This window comes from Eleginops maclovinus, chromosome 20, assembly GCF_036324505.1.
Source record: "Eleginops maclovinus isolate JMC-PN-2008 ecotype Puerto Natales chromosome 20, JC_Emac_rtc_rv5, whole genome shotgun sequence".
Lineage (NCBI taxonomy): Eukaryota > Metazoa > Chordata > Actinopteri > Perciformes > Eleginopidae > Eleginops > Eleginops maclovinus.
In genome coordinates this window covers 22,118,053-22,145,499 of record NC_086368.1, presented here as the reverse complement: position 1 = coordinate 22,145,499, position 27,447 = coordinate 22,118,053, and the positions used below count along the sequence as shown (strand labels likewise).

The window sequence follows — 27,447 nt, the reverse complement described above, 5'->3', positions numbered from 1 at the left end:
CTCCAGGGGGGCAGCAGGATATGTGTGTGTCTGTGAGTGTGTTTGAGGCTCGTCGAGCAGCAGTGGAACTTGAAAACTTCATCGCGTTCAGCGAGCGGAAGACTCAGCGTTTTGGGAGCTGAAATCTGGTGCTTTCAGTCCGGCTGTGATCGATAGCAGGACCCGGTCCGGTTCCCAGCATTGGAACGATTTCCGGCCAACATGGATGATTTAGGTAAGTTCGCTTTGCCGTGAACGCAACATTTACGCAGCGGCTGAGTGTGTATTGTTTGCTCAGACACACAATGCGGGCGAAAGCTGTGTATTCAACCTAAGGAAGCGGTTTTCTAAGAAAGTCTTTACAGTTGTATGTTTGACTCGTATGCACATCCAGGTAGGTTAAGTTATCCTGGTTCCGCTCAGCGCGAGGTGCCCAGAAAGGCCCCTCGTGCTGAGAGGAAGCCCTGGATTTGGGCGATAATTAACAATTAACATTAGCTGGGATTTGTAACGTAAAAGAAACGTGTGTGAGCGGACGTACTGCTGTGACTGGTGTATATGTATTGTTTCTGGACGAGTTATTTCATCCACAATTCCTCCACATCACTTAACCAGGCATGATATGCTACAGCATGCTTCCTCTAACTTTTTTCATGCGCAAAACTAGCGGAATTGTGTAAATTAGCCCACAGGTCAGCTTGCATTAGATGAGACACTGTCCTAGTGAGCCCCTCCTGGGAAATGTCAGGCTTACATAACGGCCTTTACTGCAGGTGAGATGGTAACAGCTGGCTTGAGTGATTTAAAAAAACATCATACAGTCATAGTTCAGGGAGTTCAAGTCGTTAAAAAGTCAGAATTGCGCATTCAAAGCCCATTGCAACAGATTTCAGGTCGAATTGGGCCCTCATTTCAACTGATTGTCACACCAGTGAAATATTAAGTCACATATGAAGAAGCAGATGAATCCAGGAGAGCTTTGCTGTCTTTCTGCCTGGACAGATATAAGTTTAAGTCAGTGAATTATGGCACAACTGATGAAAACTGAAAATCAACTGAAAATGTAATGCCTGAGGGCAGCTTGTGTTGACAGGGAGTGTGTAGAGCTCAGCACAATGTTCTTGGTGCTCACAAAATCCTGGCTCTCCCTCTGTGACAGTTCCTTCTGCTAATATTTTAGTAGTTTAATGTCCTTTCTCTTAATCAAACGCAACCATTTTTTTTAGCTTGTCATTGCACATTGTGGTCCTATTAAAACCAAACCTCATAATTCAAGTCACAAGGAAAACACTGACGTAACAAAGCTTGCATAGTTTGTGCGTTCAGGATCAGTTCTTTTTTCTGTTTATTTACAAGCATTGACTGCACATTTTCTCTGTTTACAAGGTTTTGAGTTTTACCCTGGCAACTGTAAGGTTAAGTTTAGCAGTACAATCAGGGGAATGCATTGAAGGAGTCAGGTTCATTGGATGCTAAAAAAAAACACCAGACTGCATTTGTAAAGTCGAAGATGATAAATGTCTTGCAAAAGCTGCCCCAAAAGTTTCCCCTTTCAGCTATATGCATGTATGAACAGTTAAAAGCAAGTTTCCCAGTGCATAGACATTTTTTATTTGCCTACAACTCTCAATGCTAGAAACTGATGTATAATAAATAAATCCAAGAACATAAATAAAAAGCGCTATGCACATTGTACATAATTCTCTGTGAACTGAAAGTGGATTTTCTGTCGGGTAAAAGATATAGCTCTGTTCAGCAATAACATATCATTTCTGTTTCAGGCAGGTAAAGCTAGTTAAAATTTCTCAGTTGCTTAAAAAAAGTCCCATTTCAGTACACCTGGACATATGTAGTTTGTGCCAAACCTTGCTCTCTGGTTGACAAGTTGGTGGTGAGAATGTACCATTGGTCATTCTATATCCAGTCAATTTTTATGGATACCTTCTCAGCTTACGTGGGTGAAGGGCTTTCCTTAAAGTAGCTTCTTAAAAAAGAGTGTCACACAACCCAGTGTAATTATCATGTCCCAGGGTTGTAAATTCTGTCATCGTTTTAGCAGAGACCTGTAAAAACCGTGGTGAACATACTTAGTAAAATGTTGGCTACAGATAACCTTCTGTCCAATGTTGTCCTCTAGGGATGTTGGGATCAGAGTCCTTTCCCTCTGTCTGTTCATCAAAAAGAAAGAGTTTAGGTTTAGAATTGTTTCAATGTAATAATCCTTACCTACAGAGCTGCAATGTGGGGAGTCATCCACCTCAGAGCCCAAAGAGGACAACTACATGTATTTTTAGCAGAAGAGTCCTTTTTCTCATGCGCTGAGACAGCAGCAGTAGCACCTAGAAACCTTCCACCAACTAACTCTTAATCGTTTCCCCTTTCCATTGCCTTTATTGTTAAATGAATACCTCTCAAACTAACTAATTATTTTTAAATCAATTATTCACACGTTTTACTTAAAATACTTGAAGAAGACAAGCGGGGAAAAGACGTAGAAAAGGGCAGAAGAATTTAAGTAAATGGTGGCCGCTTTTAACAACAGCAGTTCTACATCTAAATATTATTTTACCAACTCTGAAAACATTATATTGTATTAAAATAACATGGTTTAAGGGAAAAAGCATCTGTTGGGGGAGTATTTAGATAATGCTGTAAATGAATAACGCAGCCTTTATTACTTCAGTTCAACATGTGGTGAGTAAGTGATATCAGAATGGTCATACTGTGGGGGAAGTATGTTTGTTTAATTTCAAACAGTCTTACTATAACACTAATGACACGGTAGCAGTGACTTTGACTGGCATGTTTGCTACTTCCCTCAAAGCGGCTTTTCTGCGATCCACACATATGCACACTCTCAATTTGCTTTAACCCAACGCTTCCTGCACATCCAGCCGTGGGAGCAGACCCGCGCAGGCAGGGCGTCGGGTTGGATCAGGCCCACATGCAGGGATTGGGCCTCAGCCAAAATGTATCCTCCTTAAACACTGCACTGCCCCACCCTCTCTCTCCCCACTCCCCACCATTCCTGTGGCGAGCAACATTGGAAGCTGCAGCTGCAATCAATTGACAGTTTAAAGCTGGCGGGGTGTGCAGCACAGCAGATTAGCCTTTAGGAAGATTTGCATCAGGGCAGATTTTAAAGCTTTATCGGCTGAAATGATCAGGTTTTTAATTCCAGTCATTAAAGAAAGTCTGTATTAGAAACTAGATCTTTCTTTGTTTAAGCTAGACTTTTATATCATTTGTGTCTGCTTCTAAAAAATCAATGCAGTTGAGATGCCGTGGCATGTTCTGAGGCAAACTTTCACTGACCTCAGCTATCAGAGCTGCCAAGCGTTGCGCCTTGCTTCACTGCTCTGGGCCTGCACCAACAACACATGAATGTCAAACAGCCTCCAAAGTTTACTTAACTTCACTGACTTTGATCTGCTGCTCCTTTCACTATTTTCTTCTCATGTCTGCAAATATGGTAACTGCTCTGTTTCTTTCTCACTGATTTGTTTCACTGTCGCTTTAGTGGCATCATTTGAAGTGAAGTGATTCCCCAGAGGCCTGTCAGCGAAGCAGCTGCAGCGTTGGAAATGTCACTCATGGAGTGGGCGTGGGTGCAGTTAGTTCTTTACTTAACGCCAAATGAGATCTGATGTAGCCTAGATATTCATCCAAGTCTAAATATAGTTCATTGTTTATACACCAAAAGAAACGTCAGACAGCTCACATGTGGACATTTACTCTACATTCTCTATTGTGTTGACTGTGATGTTGACGTTAGTTTTGCCTGAGAGATGTTTTTTCCCCCTCTCTCAGGGACACAGTTTGTATATTAACATCAGTTCTGCTTTGCCCAGTCCCTGTGCAGCTTTGCCAGTCTGTTGTTTTCAGCAATATTCAACCTTCTTCCTTTGTTTGACTTATGAGCAGTGATGAATCTGTAACTCTACAGTCCATACAGTATAATGACTAGTCATTTATTTAAAGTTGTAAAGGAATCTGTGTGAAATCTTTGAATTCATTTAAACCCTAGATTAGAATCCACAATTGTGATTTAGGGAACATTTAGCTGTTAATTTAGCAATTGATTGTATTTAGAAGGGAGATCTAAATCAAGCGTTTGATATTTGGGAAATATGCTTATCTGCTGTTGTGGCAAGAAGCTTCAAAACACTTTCAGGACTGTTTACTAAACATGAAGCTACAGCCAGCAGCTGGTTTGCTTAGCCTAGTTTAAAGATTGGAAACATGGAGGTAAACTGCTAGCCTAGCTCTGCCCAAAGGTTATTAAATGCCTGCCAGCAGCACCTCTAAAGCTCGTGACCTTTCACCCTAGCTTACTATCTTTCATAATGTGTTTCTTAGCTCTGTAAATACCTCATGCAAGCATATGTATACAACTAAAAAAGCCGCGCCCACTTAGGACACAGGAAATGTATTGCGCGGCTATTGGATGCTTCATCTTTGCTTATGACAAAAGCAGCTGATCAGCTGCATTATGGGAAGTGTAGGATCTTTCTTTCTTTTTTTTGCTTGACCCAAACTAATGACCAAAACTGAGAATATCTTTGCCTCTCCTTTTTTTAATAATTCATCTTTTTTTGTCTTTTGCAAGTTCCCAAACTTTAAGGAAATGCAGTACTAAATCAGGAGTACTTTTTTAAAGTGTAAAGTCAGTCCAAACTTGGCAGTTCCCATTAATCAAAAATCCCCTTTTGGTCAACTTCCTCTTCACTTGAGTAAAATTAAAACTGGGAAGTCGTTGCATATTACATCTTCAGTAAACTTCAGTTTAATGCAACAAAGAGCAGGCCCAGAGTAGACAATAAGTCTCTGGTGAGTGGAATATAAATCACACAAAGAATCAATGTAGCATAGGAAGCCTTGAGAGAATCTCTATGCTCTAGGGTTTGTCCATCTGTTTGAATTTAAAATTAAAAAGCTGCAGGGCTTTGAAACATATGGTGTATTCACATGCACAGACACACAAAACACGCCTCTGAACGTAGGCCGCTGGTGTCGACAGACAGCTCAGATAGGGAAGCTGACTAAGCAGCGACAGCTCTGCACTCAGCCAACCGTCATGTCATCTCTCATGGGTCCAGCGTACCATAACAACAGCCTGCAGGGCCCATAATCTAACAGCTACTGTAGGTTTTCAGAATCAAGGTTCATATGAAAATAGGCTTTCAAGTCAGAAATATATTTAGACTGAAGAGCGATTCAAGCAGAATCTGGCTGTGTTTAGGATCTGTGTAGCTTTAATTATACACTAGCATGTCATAAAGTACAGTCTAGTTACTGCATGTGTCAGTCATGTTCCTCTGCCCTGCTTTCTGTCAGCTGAGCTCAATGAGCCCTTTTCTTTTGGGCAGCTTCCCGTACAACATGTTTCACGACAGGAAGTGCCCTTTGTGACCTCTGTGTAGTAGTGGCAGTCAGGAGGATTCTCTACTGCTTACCAACAGAATGGCCTATTGTCAGTCACAGACATCATGTTACTCATTACGACTTGTGGACATGCCTCATCCTGTCCTATTTGTGGTGGCTTCCTTTAATTTTAGCAGAAAAAAAAGGATTTGCTTTTGGTGTTTCCATTTTCTTTCCAGGCAACCAGAACAGCTCATTAGCTTGATTTAGCATGTTGTCAGGGAGGAAATAGACCCAAACAAACAGTAGTGTGCAGTTTTCACATGTTTTATAGGACATGTGAAGTTTTTAATTATATATGCAGCTTCAATGTTTGGTCAACCATCAAAAGTCTATTGACAGAAGAAAAAATATCCAACTATTTTGATTATTCGTTAAGGCACAATTGGCAAATATTATTAACTAAATACTAAAACCATTGTTTGACAAAACATGACATTTAAACACATCTGGGACTTTGAGAAACGTGGCATGTTTTTAAGACATCTTATAAAGACAACTGCAGATACATCAATAATTATTAGTGTTATCTGTAGCCCTTACTAAATGTGTATAAGCTGTTTTCCGCCCTCCACTGTCCTGCTGTTTTGCTCTGATGAGTTGAGTTTCCTGCTGAGATTCTCATCCCAACAGTCAGGCTGACAGTGACTGACAGCCGCTGGACGCAGTGCTGCTGATCGGGCTGATGCAAGCAGCTGTAACAGGATCACAGCTGGTGTAACAGTGTGACATAGAAGATAGATACGACACAGTATTTTAATTAGAAAGAAATTAGAGCTCAAAAAGGTATCAAGCACGATGTTTCAAAAGGTAACTATAATGAAACTTTGGTTCGATTAAAACCTATTTGTCATATTAAATGGCGCTCTTAAAATGTCAGCTGGCCTTTCAAATGCACCTGCATGGCTTTGCAGGCTTTCCTCTAATTGGCTCCTAAATGTCATTTTTCTAAGAGGTTGTATGGTTGCCTTGGCTGCAGGCTGAGATAACACATCGCTGTTTTATAAGGAAATGGGCTGGTGCCCAGCAGGTTTACTCTGGTCTTGGCACGAGTTTAAATAGCCCCCAACACACCGCTGCTACTGCCCTATTTCAGATATAGAGCCACGACAATGCAGGGCTTTGATTAATTGGGAAGTTGGAGATGGACAAGTGATTGCGCAAATGTAAGGTAAAGTGTGTGTGTGTGTGTGTGTGTGTGTGTGTGTGTGTGTGTGTGTGTGTGTGTGTTTGATGTTGCGTGTGATTTAGTTGGATTTACAATCAGCATCTGGATAATTAATTCAGGAAACCCGATCCAAACCCAGCACTTGGGTTAATGACAGCATCAGTGATGCTTAGGTCAGAATTACCACTCCACAGGTTTATAGGAGTGTTGGCTTAACAAGAGCTCAAAAACACACACTTAGCACACACTTGTACAGTGTGCATGTTCTGACACCGGCACCAAGCTTACTGTTTTCCAGTGGAATGATTTGGCCTGCTTTGCAGACCTCCCAAGCCCTCCTCTCCATCCTCTTCCCTCTGTCCTTATTCTGCCGCAGGGGGACAAAGAGCAGCTTGTTTCTGGAGCTGTGACCTCCTTCAACCCAGAAAAGACAGAACCAGACAGAACTGATTATGGGAATGGGAAAAAGTTGGCCATCTATCCCGTCGTGTATTTTCTGCCTTAACGGGGTCTTGGTTCATCAATCTTGCAATAAATTACTCAAGATCCTCTTTGATTGCTTTTCCAGGAACATTAATTGTAATTGTGCATCTTTGGTTTAAATTAACTAAGACACTATTCACTTTATAAAGTCATAAACGTAAAGCATTTCAGCTTAACATTGCATTTATATGAAGTACAGCAACCTTTAATTCAATACCAGTTTACAAGCATTTATCATGGGACCTTTGTAATTACATTATCATTCCTTCAGAATCAGAATCCCTTTATTGGTCCCACAGAGGGGAAATTTAGCATGCAACAGAATATGGTGAAGTTGATTAAAATATTTTCTGTCTATTTATTATTCATTATTTTACAGATAAAAAGGGTCTTCAATCTTTAATAATTGTAATGTGTTATTGCTAAAACTCCACCCATGTTACATTCTTAAAAAACAGCTTATATTTGTGTCACCCTGTGGTGTGACTTCAGATACTCCGGCAGGTTATTCACTCTGGGAGAAGCATAGCCACAGTACAAATGCTAAAGATTTGACATCTGACAGTATTGCTAATAAAGTGTTTGTATGAATGGAAATATGTCTGCAATTTCACAAGAGTAGTTTTACTTTTATTTTCCCTTTTTAAAACATAAGACTGGAAGAATCATGATAATTATTTAACTCTTTATTTTTACTCTGTAGTGTGTGCATCTGGTTATTTTCAGTCAAGAGCAAAATATTAAAACCCATATATATTTTGTGTTTGCAAATGGCCCAAAAATCAGCTATTGTAATACCTAAATAAATGCACCCTTGGTACTGCTCAAACATTTTCAAAGTGCTTTTACCACTGTTGCATGCAAACAGATGCTGAAAATAACCACAGTGGCTACGTGTAACCCACAGGAAAGCTTTGCGCCCACCAACCAACTACCTTTGTGTTTCTTTGTAAGCCAATCTCTGTGGGGAATAAGAGAGGGAGGTGAGGGGGAGACCGCGAGAGGAGCGTTTGTTTCATCTTCTTTTGACTGGTATTGTTTTACTAACGAAAACTTGTGTCATACTTTTCTTTTCCGATCTCATAGCCATATATATATATAAAGCTGGATACAAACACTAAACCATCCATTTAATAATTATTGTACTCAAATGTAATGATTCAGTTAAGTGGATAGGCTATTTAGTTTCCCCTTTGGAAATTGGTTTGCAGCAAGGATTAAAACATGGTTACCCAACTCGCAAGCACAAAAAGGCACAATGAAGGCAATGAGATAAAATGGCTGATGAACAGAAATTACTCAAAAGCAGACAGGAGAGGAAGTCAACATTAGACGTTAATAACCATAAATGCCTCAGTGTGGTATTGATAATGACAATGCAAAAATATTTCTAAATATAGATAATGAATGCAGTAGTAGTCAGTATGTTATGGTTTAAAACTACAAAAAATAACAATTTCATAAAATCTAAGGTTAGCATTAGGAATGTTCTGGCAGAAAATATAAGGGGGCTAGAAATTCACATTATCCAGGTTTAGGCATTGCTGCTCTAGCAACAGTGCATAAGAGACACTCTGAAATGTGCGTGAAAGTACAAGGTTGCCTTTCAAGGAATAAAAGCACTCAGTGTTGAGACTAGACTCAGCAGAGATGCAGATAATGCTGTTGTTACACCTATCTCTTTTATATCTACATATTCATTGAGGTCAAACATGCCGTGCTTTCTGGGAAGGTAGACTCGACACATGGGCTACAAAGGTGTTAATTCTGGGTGGAACATCAACAGAGACATGGTTTCAGGCTCGTGACTATTTCTGAACTGTAGCTTCTGTGGGGTGGCCGCGCCCGCGTCATACAGCCTATCTGAAAAGGGTTCGGTGAAGTTGTGGTTTTATGACATGCGTTGGTGTTACCCTGTATTGAAAAAAAAAGTAAAGGTATTTAGATGTTACCGTTTAATGAAAAAGAACACTTCATAATTTCTGCCTCGAGTTTAATAAAAGTTAGGTAACCCTTTCTCATGCATCTATGAATAAGCATGAAGCCTTAGACCGGAGGTGGCTAGCTTATCATAGCTTAGCTTAACATAGGTGGGACGGCTAACATGCACCGTCTAAAGTTAAAAAATGGGACAACCCAATCTCCTTTAGTGATAAACAGACATTTTTGACTTTTTCTATAAACAGCCATGCTAGCTCTTAGCCCTGCACTCGGTCTTCATGCTAAACTCAGCTAATCCCCACACTGAACACAGACATAGTAAGAGTGGTGTCACACAACCAATGGGAAGATAGTAAAAAAGCACAGACAACCTATTCCTTTGAGTGATTTGATGCCACTGGACAAGCTTTCAACACAACAGTGACATTTATCATTTTTTAATTCTGAAATGTCAAATTTGCTAGCCAAAAGCATCTCATTTACACATCCAGAAGATAGCCAAAGCAACATCATACATGTAGAGTGTTTTTCGAACCACCAGCCTAATATTTACTTGCCTTCACCCTCTGTTTTCAGTTCCTGATTGACAATTCAGTCTCTTTAGCTGCTAAATATTTCCCCCTAACTTGGTATGTTTGTAATTAGTTACTGGTCAGGTAATACACACATGATTTATCATAGATTTAGTACTTCCCATTTCGGAAATCCAGTCTGTGTAGAGACAGGATTGTCATTGTCTTTGCAGCGTGGTGTCGCACTGCACATTAAGTCATAATAATTTAATAATTTGCATAGTACCACTAGCAGTTTACCATCAGAAAGATACTCTTTGTTTAACAGAGGATTCGGTCAGTTTGCATGACTTGTTTTGTTAATTGGCAGACTTATTCTGGGCTTCTGTATTTAAGTGTTACATTGCACATGTCTAATTAAACTGTGCTGTAATTGTATTGAATAAGTGGAGTGCAAGCTGCAGTGTAAGCACTCTTATTCTTTGACTTAATTGCGAGCAGTGGTGCCGTTTCCATTTAATTTGCCTTTGTAGCGATAGCGCTTCATTGATTTGAGCACAAGGAAACTCCATCCAGGCTCTTCTGTATACTGTTTAGAAATGTAAAATACATTAAACCAAATGAAATGTAATACATAGCATAAGCTGGCTGGGTGGTCTGTTATGTCCTGCTGTTGCTTTGCCCGGCATGGCCATCCATCATCTACTGTATGTGTCTGCTCCCACCACAGGTCAGGGTCGGGCTGGATGATATTTATAGTGAGGCTGGATGCTTCAGTCTGTCTCTGGTATGTGGTTAAAGCCTTGCTGAGAGGCACCTGTGTGCAATGTTGTTGTTCTACTGTTGCACCTGTGTGATTTAATTTTTGCACTTCAGTGCCCACTGAAGCGCACCTAATGAACACAGACACAGGCCTTCTGCTGTCTAGCACCAGCCCAGAGGGGAGTAAAGTGTAAGTGCATGTGTGCCCATCCAATCCTTTTTTTTCCTTCTGGGGGAAGCTGAGAGGGGGATTCATTATCTCTGTGCTGGTCTGTCAGCTGGTGTCACAACGAAAAGGCCATGTCTCAGACAACAAAACATGAGAGGCTGTCACTTCCCGCCGACCCACACTCACAGACTCGGTTGTTCGTACAACACAGATTGTTTTTCCTTGTTTGTTTTCCAAAACCAGATTATGCACGGAATGTCTGTGTTTAACAGAAGACAGTTTTCTTTTCACTCATCTGTCCTTGTCTGTCTTATCACAATATCTTGTTCAGAGTGTGTGCGCCTCACATTCATCTCCGCCTCTCGGTTTTTCTCTCATATTTGGAACACGAGCTGTGGCACGTTAGGAATTCATATCAGCCGACGTGCACCTTGCAACACGTCAGATTCAGACGGAAGAAATTAAAGGAATGGAGATAGAGGCAGATGCAGAAAGGAGGTCAGAGAACACAGGTAACTGTGCTGCGCAGACAGAAACGTGCGGCTGACATTCATCCTGTTAGTTTCCCTTTGGTGTAAGCGCATATCTCAGGAAATGCCTTGGCATTTATGAAACTCACTGATAAAGCCTGCCCTCTATACCAGCCTTCCCAAGCTAAAAAAAAATGCCACGGGTGTGCTCGGCTCTCACGCACGGCTAGACACCACCCCCTGCAGGTTTTTAAAGGTTGTGTTTTGATACATTTCATTTGATGAGATCCATTCCCTTAAATGAACCAGCTGAATAAACAAACGATGTGTTGAGTAGTAGACAGCATTGATTCATTTTTATGCAGTGGTCAGCACTGATATGGCCTCAAGCAGTGTGTGTGCTGTTAAGCGGCAGGATGTCCTGTCAGGGATAATGGAGGCTTACTTCTGTGTATGTCCACCACTGATATTGATCAAAGCTCAAAGAGTATGTAGCGCTCCAGAATCGCTTTGCTCACTTGCTTAGTTATATTTTCTGTTAATTTTTAACTATAAAGTTTGCAATGTAAGTGCTGATCCAACGTCTGTCCTTCTCTTTGTTGTTCACAAACTTGACACTTCAAAAGGCTTCCATAACCTTGTTTTCCTGCCTCCCCCTCCCTTCACTTCTAATGTTTCAGTCTTTCTTCTACCCACATCAATCTTCCTGGTCCCCTTTTTTCCTTATCTCTCTCTCTCTCTATCTGTTTTTCCAGTAATGAGCCCCGTGCGGAGCAACGTTCGTATAATTAAAATGCACACCATTCATCTGGGAGGAAGGGAGTCTCCTTAATCTGCGTCAACCCACATTTCAGCCTCTGAGGATTTGCCTGCTGCTGCTACACGCGCACACACAGTTCCTAGTTTTACTCACTATCTCTCTCGACACTCCCATCACCATTCCTCATTGTTTGAGCCCAGCTGTGCTCTGCCATGTCACATTTAGTGTCGTGGACATGAAAGTTTACAGATCGCCTGTGTTTTTTTTCTTCAAAGAGGGTGGACTGTGTGTAATTAATATATCTTCTCGGGAACTTGGGTCTCTCAGGATTTAGTATGGCATTGTTCTTACAACACAATTTTTATCTCCTATAAAAATAATTCAAAGAAGCCCTTTTAGCATAAATTTGAATAAAATATATAGTAAAATATTCTAAAATAAAGTTATCTCCAAAGGATTCCAATGATTTAAGGCTAATTTTTAAGATTGAGCCCTTGGGTGTCTCTTATTATGAGTTCCTCATTTGACTGTAGATCCATTTTTGGTCACTGGAAAACTAGTCTGTGCTTTGCAGTCTGTGTGTTCCGGTATGTTCCCTTGGCACAGTAGGGTTGACACACCTCTGTGTGTTTGTGTAGTTTGTGGATGGGTTACAGCATGTCTAGCATGCAGTGTTCAGTGAAAAACAGCGACCCTCAAGCTTCTAGTTTTGATGTTTAAGCCTCTATTCTGTAAATAAGAGTACTATTCCAACCTTTGTTTAGGGAAATGAGTGGCTTATTCTGCTGATACGGATCTCCCAGAAGCCAACTGAATCTGTATTTAATATAGCCCGGGGATAGTGTTTTAGCGTAACTCTATTGTGGAGCAGCAGATTCTATAACCAGGGTTAAAGCCAGTTCAGATCCAGAGCTAAGTTGATTAACATCTTGTGTAAACCATCTGGATTAACATCTGTTGACTGAGATCTTCACCAGCTGCAGTAAAACTTTATTCTGACATCAGCAGCAGATATACACCAAGGCCTTCAGATACACGATTTTTTTGTGCAGTATTTTGGGTTGTGTTCACTTTATTCAAGTCCAATGTCTGGACTTGTTTTATCCTTTTTTAAATTTCTCTGAGTTTATTTGTAAACCATAATGATGATTTAGAGGACTTTTTAGACTGACAAAGTACATTCATATCAATGTTTATCAACGCAATAACGATAAAATCAGCTGCATTGGGGCAAACGTAAAGAAGAAGTCTTAACCTCTGCGTTTTTAACACAGGAAAGCCTCTTAGAATAAGTTTACAGTATTGTTGACTTCCCCATTTACTGGATGAGGAGTAGAGCCTTGCAGTGTTGAGGTGTCAGTCGGATGGTTTGAAGAATCTTCGAATGGTAGGTTTGATCATATACCATAGTTCGTTAGATTTTAAAGATCGACAGTTGTGTCGTTTCTGACTTAATATTAATTGGTGTGTTGTTGCTACCAAGTTAGAGGAAGACACACACAGAGCTGGCTGCAGTAGTGTAAACAGTGAGCGGTGCTGCGTCCATAATGAAACTCTGAGTAATGTGGTCGGGCTTTTTTACAGAGTCTCCGCAGTGAAACTTAGTCAACTGGCATGTTCACCATGCTAACTATGTTAATGCTAAGTTGAGCTAAGTGGGTCTGGTGTGGATGTGGCTCTGCTTCTACTGTGTCTCCGCTCAGTCTGGGAAACATGGCGGTCCAGTATACTTCTGTACAGATGATACTCTACTTTACCTAGAATCAGGTTCAACGTACAAATGTAATTGTACCCCTGAATAAATCTTGTTGTGCTTAGAATCTTGACAAAGCAATAGAGATTATATCTCATAATTTGTTCCTTAATCCTACTTAAAGACTAGATGTTATTACATCAAACATGTTGGAAGAGAGTGCGAATCATCATGAGTAACTTAATAAGAGTGTGGACTGTCAGTGTGAAGGAGGGACTGATTACACCTTTTATACCTTTGTGATACCACTCCCTTAGTTGGGCATGCCTCTTCTGATAAGAGGTTTGCTTGCGTCAACTTTCCTTATTTCACAACGTTCTGCTTCACCTGCTGTAACGTGCTCGGCCTATAACAGTTGGACTGCTCCATCTTCAGAGATAATTTTCATTTTTCGTGAGTAGTTTCTTATACTTTAGCTCTCAGGGAAGCTAGGTTGAACCTAGCATAGCAGTGTATGTGTCTGGAGGGTGTGAAACTAATCCGCTGCTATTATTTTTAACCCCTCCTTCTCCTCTTTACCCTGACCCTTTGCTCTGCTCTCAGTTGCACTCTGGTTGCACCCCTCTACTCGTCTCATGCACTCTTATGCTGATGGTGGAGTTAAGAAAGGCAGTTCCTGCCTGGCAGACCGTGTGATTTGGTTGCCCTCTTCCTCCTGCACTTCTTATTTTTTCTGTTTTATCTCCTCTTCATTTCTCTGGGTGTAAAGTTTTTTAAGGTACGTCTCTTAAATGTGTGACTTTAGCTATGTTTTTGGCTTTCGTATTTTTTATGATAGGGTTTTGGAGAAGTGTGTATTTGGATCATCTTGGCACTGAGCGTCTTTGATCACCAGGAAAAGCGTTGTATAAATACCATATGTTATTATTATTATTATCATACTGTCAATATTGCAGTACAACGTATTGATTTTACAGTTTGAATTCTTTTAAGTGATCTTCTCCAACATTAGGATAAAACATGATTGTACTTGTGCTCTACATTTGCTTTTCCCAACTATGGTTTAATTGGTTTTGTCTAGAAATATATATTAGTGTAGGAACTTTATTTTGAAAATCCATTGGTCTTTAATAGCGTCAAATATGTTGGTTTGAAAATAAAACGTGAAATTGCATATAAGCATTGATTTAACAGTAATAGTGTATTCATAAAATACATTTCTTCTCGTGTAGTTTGTTTAACTTAGGGTTTATTTATTTTTTGACTTGTGAAATTCTACAAGAGAAACTAAACACTGCTGTGGTGAGTGAGCGCGCTAAAATAAGCCCAAGCATTCAGTAATACAGTCTGCTCTCTCATTAAATCCTGCATAATGTTATGTGTCCTCCTACCTGCTGGTTAGGACTGCTAAATTAGTATGTGTTTTCTTGGCCCCGGTTCATCTCTGAATACCAAATGACCCCTTCATGCAGCGATGTTAGCTGGTGTAGTGTTGATGGTAAATATAAGCACTTAAACCTGGTTGCAGACTCTACCGCGTCGCTTGGATTTAAGACTCCAGGCAAACAGGGGTCAATGAGTAACTAAAGGAGTGGCTCTGACAGTCTGCATGATTCATCTTTCACAATTCCACCTCCCCTGATGTCATTGCTAATGGGCTGTTGACCAATTGTTGACCAACATGCTGTAATTATTTGGTCCTGCATGCAAACAGAAACTAATAATGATGAGTTCCCTGTCTGGGAAAAGAACTACCTATAATTATAACTGTACTGTTTGTTTTTTCGCAGATGCTTTGTTGGCGGACCTTGAGTCCACAACATCCCACATTTCCAAGCGTCCGCTCTTCCTGTCCGACGAGACCGCCTACTCCTTCCCTGTTGGGGATCAGAGCCAGCAAGACCTCTCCTCTCCACCCCAAGTCCAAACTCCCTCTGAACTAAACGGAGTTGATGAAACAGAGGTAAATGCTCTCATACTGTACATGTCAGGGATAAAGTACATGATGTAGTTTAAAACATTGTTCAACAAACTTCTGAACACTTCAAAATGACCTTCCCTTCCTCTCTTCAGTCCTTCAGCTCAGCCCAGAGAAGTCCGTGGTCTAGAGATAGCGGCAGTCCAACTCAACCCATTGGTGAGGAGGACCACGTATACAGGTAGGACTTGGATTCACGTTATTTGGATAGACAGGCTTTAAACAACAGTACATTTTCAAACTCTTTGAGGATATAATTTACTTTAACTGGAAGCATGTTTGTGCAAACCTCAACCATATTTTTCTAATTATTGAGAGGCCATTAAAAGGTGGAACATAATGTCTCTGTTCAACACACAACAACATTAAACTATAAACCTCCGTTTGGATTTAGAGCCAGACACTCTACAAATGATGTCAGTCTCAAAATATAGCATTACTCAGTCCATAGCTCTGTATGATAAATATTGGTTCTTCTCTTTACTCTGTACAGTTTCCCTAATAAGCAGAAGAATAGTGACTCAGCCATGAACTCATCCTTGGGCAGCAACCTGTCTGAACTGGACCGCCTGCTGTTAGAGCTCAACGCTGTCCAGCAAAGCACCCCTGCCTTCCCCACAGAAGGTACGCAAGAGATCACTTACATTTTCTAAAAAAGAAAAGCTCTCAAATGTTGTGGTGTGGAATGGCGCCTATCTCCACTGTGTTTTAGTGTTTTGAGCATAAACAATACTACCAATAAGCTATGCAATGTAGATGATGGTAATTAATTTAGCTTTTTTTTTCTATAATAGAAGAAGCAGCTCCCCCACTGCCTGCCAGCAGCGTCATACACCATGTCCAGGAGAATGGAGTCTCTACTGTGGGCAAGGCTGGTCCCCCTGTACTAGAGAAGCCCAAGCGCAGTGTGGCAGCTCGGGGAATAGAGGATGTACGACCAAGTGTAGAGAGCCTTCTGGATGAGCTGGAAAGCTCTGTGCCCTCTCCGATGTAAGCCAGAAATTGATAAACCAAGAAAGATAGCTGTAATTGAGCTAAAGTCTGTTTATTAAATTGTAATGTGGAAAGGCCATGATTTAAGTTGATTGTATTCTTTCTGTTTTTAGTCCCACACCGTTGGTTGTGTCAGACGAACCAACAGATGGACAAGAGGAAACAACGGCTCAGCAACAAGCCAGAATGTCTGCCTCCTCTGCCACACGAGAGCTGGATGAGCTAATGGCCTCCCTGTCTGACTTCAAAGTCCAAAGCAATGTGAGTGTGCTAGTGGGTAGGTTGTGTGTCACGAGGGTTTGCATTCTGGATGGAGGATGTTTATTTTTGGTTGGGTGCAACTGTTTAGAAAACTGCTCTGCTGATGTTTGGGGAAATGCAAAACAGTTGAATTAATTGTAGAAACTAGTATCTAGGATAACATGTTTCAGTGTCTTTCCCTATTTGTGGGTTTGTCATGTGAAATGGATGCTGCTGCTGCTGGCATGTTTTTACAATAGAAATGTAAATGATACTCTGCTGTTTCCTTAGATTTCACGTAGAACTGTAAACCTTACAATGGCCTGGATGTAGTAGCTGGAACTGCTATTCAGAGCAACAACTATTTCTCATTTCCTTTTTATATGTGGTTACCGACTGGAAATTGACCAAAACTATTTGTGTACTTATTAATATATTCAGATTTGTGTTGTCCTACATATGCTTGACTATTGTGCAAATTGAAAGCTTGCATTGATAGAGGAAGTTGTGTGGCTGACGCTGCAAAAATAACATATATTTGTTGACAACATCGCTTAATGCAATCTAATACAATTTACCAGTAAATCCCATTAACACATGATAATAAATGTTACCTTTGTGAGGATACAACTTTTTTCAGACGTTGTCAAGAGAAGCATTAATAATAGTAATTGTTCATTTTTAGGTATTTTTTTAATTTGAATTTGAAGACCACTGCGAGAACTCTGCCCTTTCTTGGCTTTGTATGTAAGACAACTTTCCTGTTGATTTTCTTCATTCTCAATTTTTTTCCCCCACTGTCTCTCTCTGTTCTCTACCATTGTAAATGTCTTGTCTTTGTTTGTACATTGCAAACATCACATCATTGTGCCCAATTCAGTCTGGTTCTCAGTCCTCTGTGAATCAGGAGGCTGTAGATGCTTCATTTGTAGCTGGTTTCCCAGAAACTTCCCCATGTATAAATCCCAACATTGGCTCAGAGGATACTACTCTACCCTCTAGCTGCTCTACTCCCTCCTGTACCCCTATTCCATTCGAACTTCATATAGATGAAGATGGTTGTTCAACCTCTAAATCTTCAGCTGGTTCCACTGTAGTCATATCATCGTCCAATAGCCTTCAGTACTCAGAGATCCAACAGATAGGTAATGGTGACAGTGTCACCTCTGATGTCTCTTATATGGAGAACCTGAGTATCTGTAGCACAACAAATAATGCTAGTGAAGCGAGGATCAACAGCCCTGTACAAATGTTTACAACTAACTCCAGCAAACTCTCAAGTTCACTTGAAAAGAGCTTTAGCCCAGATACTGTTTGCAAAAGTTCCAGTCCAGTACTGGCTGCAAGGAGCTTCAGTCCAGTAGTTATTTCTAACAGCCCTAGTCCTGTTAGTTGGTCCAAAAACTCCAGTCCCATCCTGACAGCCAAGAGTCCTAGTCCACCGGATCTTAAATGCTCCAGTCCTAGTCAGTTGTACAAGAACACAAGCCCAAACCCTAAAAGTTACAGTCCAGTCCCAGTAACAAGGATTTTAAGTCCAGTTCCTAAATGTGCAAGTCCAGTGACAGTCTGTAATTTCTCCAGTCCTATAACTATCACAAAGAGTGCTAGTCCAGAAACAGTTCCCAATAGTGCAAGTCCATTGTCAATTCCAAGACTTTCAAGTCCAGTTCCGAAGATTTCAAGTCCTGTGACTGTCCCTAATATCTCTAGTGTACCCAAGACTTCTAGTCCTGAAACAATGAATGCTTCCCTGGTAACAGTTCCAAAAAGTCCTGTTCCAGTTATCAGAACAAATTACACAGCTACAGATACCAACAGTCCCAGAGCTTCACCAGTTCCTCTTGCTGCTGTACCATCAAATAAGCTGTTTGCCCCTCCAACAGAAAAGCAGGGAGGTGAAACATCGGGTTTATCATGGCCATGTCGGGAGCCTTTGTTGGATGAGGCTTTAGACCAACTCTTAGCCCCAAACTCCACCCAGTTTAGTTTGAACCAGCCACCTGCTTCCTTTATGCCCGGAGATGAAGACAGATCTTGGGAAGAGGAAGAGGGAATTTACACTGATTACAGCCGAGAGGGAACCCTCACACCCATGACTGAGTCCAGCTGGATGGATGAGTGCCCCACCCCCTCCACCTGCCCCGGGACACCAGATGCAACGCTGGAGCTTCCGACACAGCAGCCCTCTGCAGTCGAGCGACTATCTGCTTCTGGCCAAGTAGGACGCTCGACTCGATTCTCCCAAAATAAGCTGCTGGCAATAAGCTTTAGAGGCTTTAGCTCCCCATGTGGTCTTTCTATTATTTGGTCCTGTGGCCTGAGATTTTAATTAACTGTGACAATAATGGTGGAATGGCTGTGTTAGATTATTCAAGCAGCTTGATCTCATGGTTGCCAAAATAAGCTTATTTTGGGAGAGCAGCTCCTGCTATAACTCAATGAGCTGTGCAAAGTTACCAAAATTGATGAAGTTTCTTGTTGAAGAGACATTTCCCTCATCTATGTGGCGTGATGCATGCGGAATCATTGCATAGCAATTACAAGTTGGCTCGAGGGATACATCTCCCTGTAGCTAATGTTTGTGGCTGATGTCGAAAGCTTTGCTGAAAGGATTTTTTTGCACGTCCCTACTCGCTTCGATCGACATTGCTGTGCTAGTCACAGGGCCTGGCCTGTCATGTTTGTGCAACAAATGGATGATGCAAAAGTAAATACTTTTTATCACTGATGGTGCCAATACAAAGAAAGTATGGTGAATATTTTTCTCTTTTGCTAATGCAGATATGCCCCAGAACATGCATATGTAATCCAAAAACTTTGTCATCTTTGGCCTTGCTTTGGTTTGTGCAGGTTTTGTGATAGACCCATGTTGCCTTGCCCTCAGCTATCCAGCATGGCGTGCCAAAGATACCGAGTAGTTTTAAGTAGACTTGGCATTAGAGAATGAATTTGAGTGGAATGGAAGGCTGTGCTTTGCTTCTGCAGGCAAATTTCATTGGATACACAGGTGCCTGACAAAACCTCCAGAACATTTCGGCGAAAGTCTGTTCTAAAGCCACTGCTTGAGCATTTTTGCCACCTGAATGAGACCTCCTGGGTTGGGCCTGTCCTGCTTGTGTTTGTGAGCCAACATGGACCTAAATTGCACGACCACACCTCCTTTATATCATCTATTCTCCAGCTCAAGTCCGTTATCCGGCGCACCAAAGAGACCTCCAATGTGCATCCAATGTTCAGGGAGGCGCTATTGCGGCGTAAAATGGGCCCGGTCATTGTGAACAAGAGCAACTCGCAAGACCGACTCATTGAGGAACTGCAGGGGAAACTGGGGTGTGGGAAAGTGGAGCGCAAGCGTAAAAAACAGCCGGATGATTGGATGACAGAGGGAGTCATCGTCATGTCCAACCCACAGCGAACACGAGAAGAAAGGGGCCAGCCATCTGTGGATAAGGTAGACATTAGAGGCGCACAGCAGGAGTCGGTGCTATTCGTTGCTACTCTCAGTTTGAGATGATGGTTCTCCTTATACCAGGATGTCAATCCATTGAACATATTTAATATATATGATGTTTCATCACATAGCCATCAATATCACACCAGACATTTTAAACTTTAAACAGTTTGGGTTTTCCTGCAAATTTTGTTTCTATCACAATTTCTTTTTCCTCATTCTGACCTCTGTTCTTGTTTGTCATCTGTTTGCTCTCCTCTCTTCGTGTGTCCTTCTTACCCCCAGATCATCATACCTCCAGAATCACCTGCCCCCCAGAGAAAAGTTCTCCCCCCTCCGCAATCTCCCCCTGCGCCCAAAAAGTTACCACCAGTCAAGCAGACCCCTCCACCACTTCCTCCTCCCCCTCCAACCCCTCCCCCTCCGCGAGATCCCACTCCTCCTCCCCCTCCACGAGATCCCACTCCTCCTCCCCCTCCACGAGATCCCACTCCTCCTCCCCCCAAGGAGCCTACTCCTCCCCCGAAGGAGCCCACTCCTCCCCCCAGGGTGCCCACGCCTCCCCCTGTCCAGCCCCCTCCATCACCTAGCCCCCCTCCCAAGCCTGTCACACCACCACCACCTCCCAAGGTCTTTGTATCAGTGGGTTGTCAGACCGAGTATGACCCTATCTTTCCACCAATGCAGGCACGGATCACATTTCTTCTTCTTTCTCTTTTCTGAACTTTTTCTAAACTTGGAAGTTTTCTCACTCAGACATCTTGTATGACAATTAGTTCAAAACTCCAGTTGCAGTTCTATTTATGTGAACTAAATAACTCCCCAGCTCATTGGCTGAGTTTCTGACCCTTGGTGTCCATTCATGCCGACAGGTAGCTTCTGTAAAGCTTTGTTTGAAATCCGCTCAGTCCAGGTTATGAGAGGTGCTGACATTTAGAGGAGACTTAGATACTTTTTATTTCTGACATCTGACGGCGCCAATGGCCGTGTGTTCAGAGTCCATAGGAGGTTTTAAGAGCTTAAAGGCGAGAAGAGTGTAACCCCTGTTCCTGTTACACTAACGGTCCAGCCGTGCACAGGAATGGTTGACTCGCAGTGCAACTGAAACCTAATCTACCACATGACAGCACAGTTACCAACACAATTATAGCCGCTCCCACAAGGACTTCCGTCAACAGGTCCCCCTTGCATGTTGAAGTTGAAGGCCATGTACCATCCCCGCTTTTAGAATCCATAGTGTCTTTTCTTGTGGTGGTTCTGTTGTTGACTTGTAGAGCAGGCGATTGATATGATTGAGTATAATTACCTCCATGTTGAGGGCTCAGTGAGGTGTGTGTGTGTGTGTGTGTGTGTGTGTGTGTGTGTGTGTGTGTGTGTGTGTGTGTGTGTGTGTGTGTGTGTGTGTGTGTGTGTGTGTGTGTGTGTGTGTGTGTGTGTGTGTGTGTGTGTGTGTGTGTGTGTGTGTGTGTGTGTGTGTGTGTGTGTGTGTGTGTGTGTGTGTGTGTGTGTGTGTGTGTGTGAGAATACGTGGAGCAGAGGTGCTATTTTCTCCCTCAGTGAAATGTCAGACTCATGAAGCTCCAATAACCACACCATCGGAGAAGGTCTGTTTGCTTACATTGCAGTAGTCGGACACACATTCACACACACCATTTTGATATAGAGTCATCATCAAAGCCTGCAAACATGGATTAGGATTGATGAGAACATAGTTGGTCTTGGTTCATATGTCTATGGTTTATTTTAGTATTTTTCTATCCGTCATCGAGAAAGAGGAGACAGCTAACTCCCATCTAGATTGTTCACTTGTTTAAAACCAGAAATCCAGCTTACCATTGTAATGAACAATTAAAAAGGCAGAAATCATTATATTGGGTTTATAAAATGATGTAATGATAAACAAGGTAAGTCAAAAAATGTATCATCCAAAGAATATCAACGGCATACTGAAGCCACTTTGGTCTTTTATCTCCGTCAGATCCAATCCCAGGGAAAAATCTCGCCTACCGGTCCCCCCAAGCCAGCCAACAAGCTGGACAACATGCTGGGGAGCCTGCAGTCCGACCTCAACAGACTCGGAGTCCAGACGGTGGCTAAAGGTGTCTGCGGAGCCTGCAAGAAACCCATTGTTGGACAGGTAAAGATAACACTGAATCATACACATCAATAAAGATTTCAGCTGTTGCACACACTGAATTTAAACTGGCATGCTTTAAGATACATGTATACGTGGGGTGCCCAATAAATGGAAATGTGACTTTTGAAAAAGTCTCAATATTGAAATTGCAGGAAACACAATATTTGTTAAAGAATAATAAAGTGTTAAATACCATTTTGAATGAAGTATTATGAAGCAGCGTATACATCCCAGCCTACAAATCAAATTAAACAAAAAACAAGAACAAATATTTGTCTATCACAGATCCTTTTCAAAAACACACCATTGGCTCAGTTGGTAGAGCTGGTGGCCATATACGGAGGACCCAGGTTCGAATCCGGCCTGAGACCATTTGCAGAGTGTCATCCCCTCAGTCCCTCCATTTCATAGCTGTCACTTCATTAAAGGCACTGGTTGCCAAAAGAATTCTTTAAAAAATATAGTTTCAATGATAATGAGATTTATGATTCAATATCAGTCAAAATAATCGCAATTATTGTGCAGTCCTTACGGCATACTGTACGTCCATTCAGGATTTCTGTGTTATATTCATACACTTCAAAGATATCAAAATGTATAATATGCTTGTAAAACATCATCAATGCTTTTTTCTGTTAATAATGTGGGGAAAAGATTTGACCTTCAAATGTATTTGCACATGTCGGATGGGCTTTGGGGTGTTGTCTCACGTTGCAAGTATCTCAGACTGCAGATTGCTCAAGGTCCAACCAGTCATTCTATCAATATTGAATCTCTTACTTGCTTAATGGCAACCAATGAATGGAGCAATATAGAGATAGAAGTTACTTTAAGATTTAGAAGCGTTAAAAGATTATTTCTGTGAATCATGATTCAGGAGACTTTTTTTTGTGTACATAATATATCATTTTCATCTTGTAAACATGGCGTTATGAGATCTTTACCTGCTGCTGTTCGAAATATCCTCTTTGCTCTTTGCAAGCAAGGCGGCAAAAAAATTCTCTGCTCTGCTGAGCAAGGCCTTTCTTCAGATGCTCATTTCAATTTAATGCACTGTGTCTCCCCACGCCAGGTGGTGACTGCCATGGGCAGAACGTGGCATCCCGAGCACTTTGTGTGCACCCACTGCCAGGACGAGATCGGCTCCAGGAACTTCTTTGAGCGTGAGGGACAACCATACTGTGAGAAAGACTACCACCACTTGTTCTCACCACGATGCCACTACTGTAATGGACCCATACTGGATGTTAGTAATGCATACACACACACACACACACACACACACACACACACACACACACACACACACACACACACACACACACACACACACACACACACACACACACACACACACACACACACACACACACACACACACACACACACACACAATCCTTTGCCAATAGGAGTGAAGGGACCTCTAGTAGTCTTGTGCATGCTAACTGACTTTCTCTTATGTATTCCTCACTGCCTGCTAGGCCTCTCTCTCGCTTGTCAGCACCCAGTCTTATCCTCATAGTGACACACGCCCATCGGGAGATTTGACTTTTTATTCTAACACACACACAAACCACACACAGTGCTAGAGGTACTAGAAGGGAAGTAGACAGTGAACATTGGGCCCTGGGGAGAGGTCATAATGAGAAACTGTGTACTTCCCTTTCAGTATTCTTTTCTTATTTCAACTATGAACTACTTATATTGAAATTCATTATTGGTTTTTCAATTATTACCAGTGTTGAAGGTGGTATTGTATCATTTAGAGGTCAGAGGGAACCGCTACATTTAGAATTTAGATTTTTTTGATATTGTCAATCTCTTGGTTTTGGATCTATTTGCACAGAAAATGAATTTTGAAGCTTGCCCTCCCTAAAAAACAACAACATCTTTTTCAACTCTGCGACCCCTGGTGGCAAAGCCAATACTCACATGTAGATTATAGTTAGTAACTATTGTCCTTCTGAAATAAACTTAGCAGCTGTGGATGATTTAAAATATGTTGTTACACAGTGGGATCTAGCTGAAGCTATGGAGAAATGCTATCAGGCCTGGAAAACATGACAGTCATATCATTCCAGCAACGCCCACACTGCCTCTGTAGACTTTGTCTGCCCTCTACTGGCCTCTGACTCTCATGTGTTAGTTACTCCCATAATTAAATACACATACTGTGTGCTGACTTAATTTTAAAGCAAGATAAGGAACCACCTCCCCCCACAAATGTTATGAGTCACAGCTTTTAGGCAGAGATCTAATGATCTACCATTTGGTTCTCCTTTGTTTTACAGAGAGTAGTGACTGCTTTGGACAAGACTTGGCATCCAGAGCACTTCTTCTGTGCACAGTGCGGAGCCTTTTTCGGACCCGAAGGTACCAACTGCTCATGAATTAATAACACAACACCTGGCTTGTGTGAAAAAAAAGAACAATGCTGAATTTTCATTACAAATTGAAAGCACGCAGAGTGAGTCACGGTGAGTCTTTGCTGCCCTCTAGGTTTCCATGAGAAGGATGGGAAGGCGTACTGCAGAAAGGACTACTTTGACATGTTTGCCCCTAAATGTGGAGGCTGTGCCCGTGCCATCCTGGAAAACTACATCTCTGCCCTCAACTCACTCTGGCACCCTGAATGCTTCGTCTGCAGGGTGAGTCACTCGTGCATCGGTAATGAATTTGGGCATTTTTGTGTTAAGTAAGCATTATAACTTCTACGTCTTTTCCTCTGAATTTCTAGGAGTGCTTCACGCCATTCGTAAACGGCAGCTTCTTTGACCACGATGGTCAGCCGTACTGCGAGTCTCACTACCACGAGCGGCGTGGCTCGCTGTGCTCCGGCTGCCAGAAGCCCATCACAGGCCGCTGCATCACCGCCATGGCGAAGAAGTTCCACCCGGAGCACTTTGTGTGCGCTTTCTGCCTCAAGCAGCTCAACAAAGGCACCTTCAAGGAGCAGAACGACAAGCCTTACTGCCAAGGCTGCTTTATTAAACTCTTCAGTTAGACTGTGTGATTGCGTATACATGTGTGAGTACGCTGAATGCACATGTGTGATGTGTGTGCCCTCACATGTCTAGCATGTATGAGTCAGTTTGACCCTTGACACCGAAGGGACTTCCCGGGCTGTCCAACCTCTCAGGCTTGGCCTTTCACACTTTTGCTAAAAGACATTTTTAACAGAGCCCAAAGAGATTTTTATTTTGAGTTCTTCTCCTGTGTGCAGCAAATAAACTTTGCTAATTTCCCCTTTTACGTGTGTACATAAATAAGCATATGGCTGTTGAGTTGAGACTTCCTCAGAGCCCTGATTTTGAAATGATTAAATTCCCCCATTGCAGGGCAAGACTTTGCACTCTATGGTGGTTTTATGCAGATATGAGTAAGCTGCTCAATTGCATGGACCACGGTGAGTTGACTTAAGCAGTGTATAAGCAGAATATGTTGAGTTCAATACACAGTGCTAGGCAAATCAGTGTTAGAATGATCTATGGAAAATATGTATTTTTCTATCTTTGGAAACTATTTTAGGTGCCATTTAAAAATATCCATTGAAACTTTCCACATGTAAAATTACACAGACACACACTGAACTCCTTCTTGTTTTTCACGTCTTCAAAATACCAGTTCAAACTCTTTAAACACTCCAACCACAGATCTCTTGATGAGACGTCTTAAGGTGCATTTTACAGGTGTCGGCAAGATATTAGCTAGCCCTTATTTTTGTACTGTTTTACTACGAAAAAGAACCCACATGTTTTCTCAGATTCAGAAAACATTACATTTACATTTGTACTCTTGTTAATTAACATATAGATAAGTCGCCTTTTTTTCCGCTGTAGCAACTTTTTCATTTTTGTTTTCCCATCCCAAAGTGTGTGTTGTGTCGAATACATCGTCTACTATCAAAAAACTGCAAACAGTTGAGGATGACAAAAAGAAGGTCAATAACAATTAACAATATGATTACCAAATTAAACGTAAGGTGCAATTTTAAAAAGAGCCAAAACTAAGTTTAATGTCTTTACTCCATTTTAACCGTGGAGATTTTCTCTGCTGTATGTAATCACACAGAAAAAGCAGAATAAATGACACTTCAGTAAAACCGGTTTCTTTAATTTACAATTGCTACTGTGTGAATTTATCACTGTATTAAAAAGGCTGGTTTTAAATACGATTATGCATTTGGATTAGTGGCATGCTTTCTTTAGTGTGGAGTTTTATCAGCAGTAGCTGCCAGTTGCTGTTACAATCACAATCTAAATTTGTATACCTGTAATATGCTCCACTTTGAGACAGAACTGTGTTTTGTCACTGTTTTGATGAAAATATATATATTTTTTGAGATGTTTTGGCTCAAACTGATATGCAAAGAGCTGGCTCTATTGGCATGTAGGCTAACTATAGTTTACCCTATTCTTACACACACACAACACGCACCAGCTTTGATTCCAGTGTGTCAGACTTCCAATGAAACGCAGCCTTTATTATTGTCTTTGAGTCATAAGCTGTGATCCTGCTGTCTGAGTTGAAGTCAGTACTTGGCTCACGATGGATGCTGGGTGTGTTAGCTGGTCAGGAATCAGAATACAGGGCCAAGCCTCTCACAACATTTATGTGATAACTCATTTCATCTTTATTTTCCCTGTTGCTCTGTTTTGCCACATATATGAAACAATGAGTTTTTTTTGGGGGGTAGACAATATTTCTTGTCTTTATGATCACTATGCGTGTACCCACGTTTGGATTCTTTTTTTTCTGAGAAAATGTTTGCTCTTGTGCCAAATGTGACAATGCAATAAGGTCTTATACACTGTGGAGTTCTCCACCCTTCCTGTGATTTGACTCTTTATGGGCTGAACTCCGGGCGAGGCTTCGTCTGCTTGGGTGCATCTTAACTCATAAACGTTTACACTGTAATAAACATGCCGAGGAGGATTCAGCAAACGGAATGATATACACTTGTAGGCGAGTCAGATTTACAGGAAGTAGTAGGGGGAAGTGAACAGGAATTGTGAGTTAATTTTGCTCCATGTATATTTATCTGCTTACAGAATGTCTTATTGTTTTTGCTTCTGTCAAAGAATTCATGAAAAAAAATATACGCCTTTTATTAATGAGATTAAGTGAAATTGTAAATGGAGATATTCATGTGATCCTTTACCCGTTACATTTTCTCACAAGCCACAAATTATACTGGCTCTTTGTGTGAGGTGGGGTGAAAGCCTATGTGGGTCTTGATTACGGACTGGTTATTATACCTGCTGCGAATAAAATAAGTACTTTA

At 41.5% G+C, this 27,447-nt stretch overlaps 2 protein-coding genes across 6 annotated transcripts; both read left to right on the top strand.

Moving 5' to 3' along the window:
- LOC134882834 (paxillin-like) lies at positions 1-27,447 on the top strand. 4 transcript variants are annotated; one of them, XM_063910804.1, is made up of 11 exons: positions 1-214; positions 15,152-15,324; positions 15,435-15,520; positions 15,833-15,963; positions 16,134-16,329; positions 16,446-16,593; positions 22,005-22,163; positions 23,236-23,409; positions 24,455-24,536; positions 24,663-24,811; positions 24,901-27,447. In XM_063910804.1, exons 1-11 carry the CDS (start codon positions 202-204, stop codon positions 25,165-25,167), a joined length of 1,578 nt encoding a protein of 525 aa, XP_063766874.1. In that variant the 5' UTR covers positions 1-201; the 3' UTR covers positions 25,168-27,447. The 4 variants fall into 4 exon arrangements, with proteins under 4 accessions (XP_063766874.1, XP_063766877.1, XP_063766876.1 ...); XM_063910807.1 differs by lacking the exon at positions 1-214 and adding an exon at positions 13,036-13,055; XM_063910806.1 differs by lacking the exon at positions 1-214 and adding an exon at positions 13,702-13,814.
- Positions 16,604-21,995, top strand: LOC134882833 (basic proline-rich protein-like). 2 transcript variants are annotated; one of them, XM_063910802.1, is made up of 3 exons: positions 16,604-18,793; positions 19,757-20,026; positions 20,312-21,995. In XM_063910802.1, the coding sequence occupies exons 1-3, from the start codon at positions 17,399-17,401 to the stop codon at positions 20,747-20,749; spliced, it is 2,103 nt and encodes a 700-aa protein (XP_063766872.1). In that variant the 5' UTR covers positions 16,604-17,398; the 3' UTR covers positions 20,750-21,995. The 2 variants fall into 2 exon arrangements, with proteins under 2 accessions (XP_063766872.1, XP_063766873.1); XM_063910803.1 differs by having other exon boundaries at positions 16,604-20,026.